Raw genomic sequence first — 7742 nt, 5'->3', positions numbered from 1 at the left:
AAATTATCAAATTTTAATTTAAAAATTATTTTGTACTTAAAAATTTATAAAATGTTCAATTTTGTATCTAAGAATTAAAAATTAAAACAAGATTCCACGTAAGTAATTAATTCTGTTACCAAAAAATCCAAAATATACATTTAAACAGTTTATTTTTATAGTCATTTTAAGTACAAATTTGGACGAAATTACATATTAAAAACCTAGGATAACTATTTTAGCGACCCCCTGCTAAAAAAAAAATCAAGTATGTCATAAATAAATAATATTTTTATTATTATTCATTTTATCATTGAATTTTTATAAAATACAATACTTGATAATAAATACATAATAAATGAATAAAATAAATTATAAAAAAATACAAAAATACTGAAATAAGCGTAATCGTAACCACAAGTCGCGACCCATCAAAAAAATTTCGCAACTATGGTTTGGGAAACGCTGATCTATACTGTATCCACGAATTAAGATAATATACCCACTACTGTAGATACTACTATAGCCTACTATATACCTACTTAAGTCCGTGATCGGGTGATTCCACAGGATATTAGGTATTATTATTTATTATTGTTATGTGGTATTGGGGGATACTGTGATAGTGGTAATAGTTGAATTTTTTTAGGTTATGTTAATTTATCGTTTATTTGAAGTCCGTAGATGATACAATGAGCCATAAGCGAAGGCGATAGTGTTTCGTACCGTTTTGCTTTATTTGAGTTTATTATAATATCGTGATTCGTGATGCATTTTATGTATTTAATATTTATGCTAATTCCTTTTTCTTCTTGAAGTTGTTAATGTTAGGTAAGAATTAGGTATTTACAAGGTACAAACTATAACTCTGCGCATTTGCTTGAAATCATCATTCGAGAATAGTACCATTTGTTTATAATTTCTCGTTTGTTTATTTATTTATTTTATGTCCGCTTAATATTTTTGAAAAAGCGTTCAAACCGTCTTGCAATGAGTGAAAAACCCTCGCAAAGTAAACCAATCATTGTCAGGAATAAAGAATCCGAAGTGGATATTTACACGGTAATTATTTTTATTTTTGATAATTCCTTAATTTATATTAATTAATTTGCTTAGGTACTTTGTTATAAAAAAAAATAATAACGGGCTCAATAGAAAATTTAATAGATTCTAAAAAATAAAATCTAAGATTTCTAAATATTGTAGTTGCCAAATTAACATATTATATTCCATTGATGTGTCTTAACCTATTGCATACATTATTCCTTCAATGTGTACTTATAAATTCTGTGTATCTAACTACTTTTAGAAGTTAAAGTGTATAACAATTAAAAATGGTTTTTAATGATTATATTTAATTTTTAGGCAGTAGCAAAATATGAAGAAAAGCAAACATCTAATCGAGATGAAAATAATGATTCTGCAATCTACTTTAATACTTTACATAAATGGCAAGATATAATGAAATGGAATTATGAGTTAAAAAACAAGGAAAACTCACCAGTAAGTTATATTTATTAACATTTTTATTTCTTATGAGTTATGATTATATACTCTTGGAAATGGGAACTAGGCTACAAATAAATATAGATCAAAAATTAGTATATACAGGTTGATTTATCAAGAATGCCTTTTAATCATACTTAGGTAATTACCAAACGTATTTAATTTAATTCTGACTTTTGGAATTTTTAAGTATGAATACAATATCTATTATTTTAAATTAATGAGATGACATTTTTAGGAAATACTTCTGGTTAAAATAATACCTAAATAATTTAAAATTTCATTAATTCTAGATGTCTAGAGAGTAAATACATTTAAAACTTTTAAGGAGGGTCCTCCCCTCAAAATTGAATTAGATACTCTTGTTTTCACCATTTTTTAAGTACCTAGATACTTGTTAGGTAATATTTTGAATATTTAAACATTATCTTACTTAACCTATGTCTTTACTTAATTTCAACAGAAAGAAAAACTTGAAGAATACAAAAATGATGTAATACATTTATTTTTAATTTTAAAAAAGTTAAACAGACTTGATAAAATACGCTCAAAACAAAAAAAAGATTTATTAAATAAAAAAAAACAAGAGATTGATAGTAAACATTTACAGCAAGAAAATCTTCTTAACGAATTGTTTTATTTAAAAAAAGAAATATCCAAGTGCCTTCAATACAAGTATAGTATTCACAAAATTAGTTGTTTAATGTTTAAATAAGATTAATAATCAACATTAGATTTATTTATTTTGTTTCAGATCTAGTGATAGTGATATTGATCTTGTGCCATTAGAAACATTTTGTTTAGAGTCGCCAGATTCAGCTGATTATATTGTATGTAAATAAAATAATTATTAATTATTAAGATATTATTAATGTTATCTTTAATTATTAGGATAAATTAAAAAGTGGACTGATTAATGAACACGATTTACATATAAAACGTCTCCAATGGGAATTTGAACAAAGGCAAACTCAACAACAACAGTGTGATGAAGTAGAAAAAAATAAAGAAACTATACTTTCTGAAATTCAGGAAGAGAGCAGGATATTACAAAGTATTTTACCTATGCTTAAAGACATACGCACAGTGAGTTAAAATTTTATCAATTTTTAATTTCTTTGACAATTTAATTTATATCCAAATTATACATTAAAAAAAAATTGTATTCATTTAACATTCTGTAACATTTTGTTATGTAACAAAATAATATTTTAATTCCCGAATAAAATATATTTTATTTATAAAAATTATAAATGTGTGTGTATCTTTAAAAGTTAAATCAATAAATTATATAATTTTTATTCATTATTAGGCTGCTCAACCTTTACAACAAAGTTTTGGATTAGCTCCTTGTCAAGCAAGATCATATGCAGATATTGTGAATTTATTGCCCAAGCCCTTATATTATCTATACATACAAACAGATGCATATAGGGTAGCTTGCAGTAAGTTATACTTTGTAAAGAATAAATACTAATATGTGCTAAGTTAATTGACAATAAATGCATTAATGAATAATAATACATTTATTTCTTTTAGAATCGAAATTCACTGTTTCAATTAATGGTGATGAAGAAGAAGCTAGAAGATTTGATTCTAATAAGAATAATGTTGTTGATACTAACTCTGATGAGGTAAATAATGTATAAATAAAATTAATACAACTTTTTGTAATAATTTTATGAGTCAATAAATACAGATATGTATTGTATGATTATTATTTCTAAAATATTCATATATAATTTAACTTTTCTATATTGATATTTTTTTCATTTTTAATGAATAATAAAATATTTAGCATTATTTACATATTTTTTTGGAATTAATTTATTATTAAGTAAATATAAATAAGTGAATGTATTATTGGATTAGAAATAGCAACTTTTTCTTAAAGTGTCACATAAATAAAAATGTATTATTTAAAATTTGTCCTAGTGTAATCAGTGCCGTAGTCATGATATCTGAAAGGGGGGGGGGATCTAAAAAAATAAAACGATAAAACTAAATAGGAGGGGAAAATTGGAAAATCCCCCACTCTCTCAAAACTTTTACTTAGATAGTAAAATATTTAACAATAAAGAACAATAAGTGTAATTTGAATCAATTAAAAATTGACGTCACGCCCTTTATACGCTACTGAGTATAATATATTTTTAATTTTTTTCAAATATAGGTATTAATTAAAATTTTTAATACAAAATCAATTCAATTTAATGTCAGCCATTTCTGTCTATTTAATATCAGCCAAAAATTTTTCGGCAAAATGGGTTTGAGTCATTTCTATCACACCCAGCTTGGGTAGCAATTTAGTATTTATAATTTAGCTGAAAAATACGATGATCTTTATTCTATAATTTACAATAATTTTTATCACTTTTTATTTACAGTAATATTTTAACTAATTCTAATTAAATACATTTTACAGGAAGTAGATGTGCCTAAACCAAAAAAACGTCATCATAAGAAATCACGAACAGATACAAAGTCTGTACAACAAAAAAGTTTACTTTCAAAACATCCTCTATCGGTTAAATTAACATTAAGCTTAAAAAACAATACTCAGTTTGTAATGGAATTTTTTTATTTGGTTAATTTAAATTTAATTACTGTTACTGTTACTTCATCTTGGTCTGGATTTTCTTCATCCTACTCTAGAGAATTGCTTTCACCAAGTTCTATACTTGATGCATTGTTCTCCGGGGATAATGGCAAAGAAAGTCCTCATATAGTCAACTTCCATCAATTAGAAGAAGTTAGTATGATTTAAGTGATAATTAATCATAAAATATGTAATGTTTGATTGATGATATAGGAAAAAACTGAATTCAACACTATGGAGGTAGGAAAACCTTACATTTGGGCTCAAAGTATATGTGGCTTGGATTTCTTAAATCCTAGTGTACCTGATTTTTTAATTTCAAGAAATCATATTGCTCAAGTATTAAAGGCAATTAATAATCGCCTTAAAACTCGACTTTCATTGATTACTCAGCTAGACTGTAGTGGTAATTAATTAATGACATTTTAATTCCCCTATTAATTATAATAATTATATTATTGTTGTTATTTCAGACTTAGAACGAAGGTTCAGTGTAAATGGAGTTAATTTAACTTCAGTTTTATCCCCATGGAATACAATGGCATGGGAAAATTTTATTAAACTCGAATATTGTAAACCACATGTTGAATTTGGAACAGTGACAGAAAATGATTTATTATTTAAACGTGTAATAAATTATAAAACAGGTATGGAATATTGGTTAAATAATTTTTTAATAGATTACAGTATAACAGTTATTATTTATTATATAATTTGTCTTTTCAGCAACACTGACTGTGGTAATGGTAATTAAATGTGATTACCCAAAGAGTAATCCTATTTTCACACTTCAACTAAATATGCCAACTACAAATGAAGGAATGTCTGTTTTAAATTCTACAAATAATAATTCTGTTAGAGTATGTACCTACAGTTATGCATTAAAATAATGCTATTTTATAATAATAAAAAAAAAAATGTTTTATTAATGTAGGAATTGGAGAGAGAAATTAATGTTTTTCATGAACAAATTGAAGATGAAGATATTAATGAAATGTTAATCAACATAATTGGTCGCCTTGTTGTTTGTTTTGAAGTGATGATGGAGACCTGGGGGCATTCAGATTTTCCCAAAACTAAAACAATTTTATATAACATAAGGTATTCATCAGATATTGTAATATAGTTTTTATAATATTATGTTATATACTATAATTTTTTTATTTTGTTAAAACAGTAACATAATTATTGTTTTTATAATCCTTACTGTTTAAATTACCAAAAAATACTAAACAGAAAACATAAATAACTAATTCAAAGATATAAATATTATTTTTTTTTATTGTACGTTATATTAATAATTATAAATTGGCTCCACAAATTTCAGTAGATTGAAAAAATAATACAGTTTACAGTGTTATGTCATAATTTATATCAGTGTACTAACTAGTAACTTGTACTAACACGAATAGGTAGTATTTTGTAGTTGTAATACTTATCAACTCCGCAGGAAATTTATTAAATATTTTTAAACAGTTATTATTTTTAATTTTTAGAATGGAAATATTCTAAATTTTAGAAGTTATTTTAAATTGTATTGTTTATTTTCAGGGGTCGAGCTAGAAATCATCCATTCAAGGCTGTAAAACATCATTCTGGAATTATTTTTGAACACCGTTAAATATTTTATATTTATTTGAGATGTATAAATTCTATATTTGCACATCTTATTGGGTATTAAATATAGGTACTTTGATTTATAACTTTTATGGTTATTGCATTTACGTATATGATAAATGTTATAGTATGATATATGAATTCTATAAGTTCCATTGTAATTATTTAAGATTTTTCAAATTTTAAGTAAAAGAGATGCAGATTTTAAAAATTATTCTTCTAACATAAAACATTAGTATTTTAAACTTTGTAATTTATACAATTTATTTCACTTATATGCATTTAGTCCTAAAATTACTTAATAATATTTACCAAGTCTATTAATAAAATAAACTTGATTCTAACATGTGTTTTATTTAAATTACATATTTTGTAATTTTGTATTGTGAATACTAATTATAAATGTATTGCAAAGTTAAAGTTGTATATACGAGAGTTTAGAATTTAAAAGGATATTCCATGTATTCAGTAATCAGTACCTGTTCAATAAACGATGAAACTGAGGAAGAACTGAAGAAATACTTTAATGGAGAATATAGACATTCAGTAAAATTATCATGTATCTACAGTTATTCTTTTTTGAGTTACAACAAAATAAGAAAATCGCTACATGAAAAATTCGAGTTAATATCCTATATTGTTAAAATATGAACTTTAAACACTCATAAAAATTGTATTTGACTTGTAGACATTTTTTTTTTTTTAATAAAGGTACACAAATTTATGAGGAATCTTTTATTACATTTTCAAATCTTAGATTGAAAAAGAAAAATTTGTATGATCTAAAATTATATTATATAAACAAGAATATTTTTAACACGTTTGGAATTAATTTTTACTTAGTAACATATCTATAATATTAAAAAATTAACATAAAAATGTACAACTTAAAATTAAATAAGAAGTAGGGAGAGGTAGGTATTGTAATGGTGTAATAATAAATAAAATTCAATCAACATTCCATATTTTGGATTATTGATTATGATAATATCTTGATTATTGGATGGTGATTACATTAATTATTTTACCCTTTACTCTCAGCTGGTTTCTGCATTCTTAAATGTTTCGATTATATATTAGTAATAATTGTCACCAATGTTGACACCAATGAATTAACCTAACCTAACCTGAACTTCTAAAGAATTGAGACAGCCAGTGTACTAATAATTGTGTAATCAAAATTTACTAATTTAATTTACACAATAAATAAAAGGATAACATTATGGAAATATGAAAATATAATAATGCGTGGTTTGATGCAAATGTCAAATGATAAAAACTACGTGGTATTCACCTATGACGGTTGGATAACAGCTTGTTTGAAGTCCATGTTCATGATCTGAGGATCCGGATAAACATTGTTTTTGGAACATTTATTGAGAATCGCAGTAAATATTTCCCCAGGTAATCGGAAAAAAAAGTCCCACACTAGAAAAAAAGCCCCGTTAAAAATGAATGAAAATATATCCAAATTGAAGTATAAATATATTAAAATTGTATTGAATAAAGGTGGGTAAGTGGATGTCGCTCTGCTGTACAGAAGGTTACAAGTGGGTCACTGTATAATGGATAGTTTGAATTCAATGATATAATATCACTGTATAAGAAAAACGATTCTGAGCGGAGACGGTTTGTCAGTCTAGGTATTAGACATACCTATTATAGGTATACTTATCTATAGTAATTAAAAAAAATTGACCTATAATAGGCATCAATAATAAATTCCAAATTAATCATATCACAATATCCATTAGGTAACGCGTTATACATCAACAACAAACCGTGGTACTATCATAGATATATAATAGTATACTTTAGAAGTTTCAAGTATCCACAAATAATATTATACAATCATTACAAACACAACAAAATAAATAATATATTTATTCCCGGTTTTTTAATATGTAATTTCGTCTAAATTGGAAATTAAAATGACTATAAAAATAAACTGTGCTTATGTACTTCTTAGAATTTTTGGCAACAGAATTAAATATTTACGTGGAATCTTGTTTTAAATTTCAATCCTTAGATATAAAAGTTG

The 7742-nt window shown here is 24.7% G+C and overlaps 1 protein-coding gene across 3 annotated transcripts; it reads left to right on the top strand.

Moving 5' to 3' along the window:
- Positions 1 to 593: 593 nt before the first annotated feature.
- Positions 594 to 6432, top strand: LOC100160295 (THO complex subunit 5 homolog). 3 transcript variants are annotated; one of them, XM_016804472.2, is made up of 14 exons: positions 594 to 810; positions 952 to 1041; positions 1345 to 1482; positions 1949 to 2160; positions 2240 to 2315; positions 2377 to 2571; positions 2798 to 2930; positions 3025 to 3119; positions 3911 to 4237; positions 4298 to 4490; positions 4558 to 4731; positions 4811 to 4944; positions 5019 to 5185; positions 5636 to 6432. In XM_016804472.2, exons 2-14 carry the CDS (start codon positions 970 to 972, stop codon positions 5703 to 5705), a joined length of 1986 nt encoding a protein of 661 aa, XP_016659961.1. In that variant the 5' UTR covers positions 594 to 810; positions 952 to 969; the 3' UTR covers positions 5706 to 6432. The 3 variants fall into 3 exon arrangements, with proteins under 3 accessions (XP_016659961.1, XP_029342767.1, XP_001947646.2); XM_029486907.1 differs by having other exon boundaries at positions 594 to 881; XM_001947611.4 differs by having other exon boundaries at positions 594 to 1041.
- The last annotated feature ends 1310 nt before the right edge of the window (positions 6433 to 7742 follow it).

Source organism: Acyrthosiphon pisum, chromosome A1 (assembly GCF_005508785.2).
Source record: "Acyrthosiphon pisum isolate AL4f chromosome A1, pea_aphid_22Mar2018_4r6ur, whole genome shotgun sequence".
Classification (NCBI taxonomy): Eukaryota; Metazoa; Arthropoda; class Insecta; order Hemiptera; family Aphididae; genus Acyrthosiphon; species Acyrthosiphon pisum.
Note: the sequence above shows the minus strand (reverse complement) of the source record. Positions and strands in the feature narration are given on the sequence as shown.

Coding starts and splice junctions, on each gene's coding strand:
- LOC100160295 (XM_016804472.2), top strand. CDS start 970: ATGAGTGAAAAACCCTCGCAAAGTAAACCAATCATTGTCAGGAATAAA. Junction 2,316..2,376: donor CAGATTCAGCTGATTATATT/GTATGTAAATAA, acceptor TTTAATTATTAG/GATAAATTAAAAAGTGGACT. Junction 4,945..5,018: donor CAAATAATAATTCTGTTAGA/GTATGTACCTAC, acceptor TTATTAATGTAG/GAATTGGAGAGAGAAATTAA.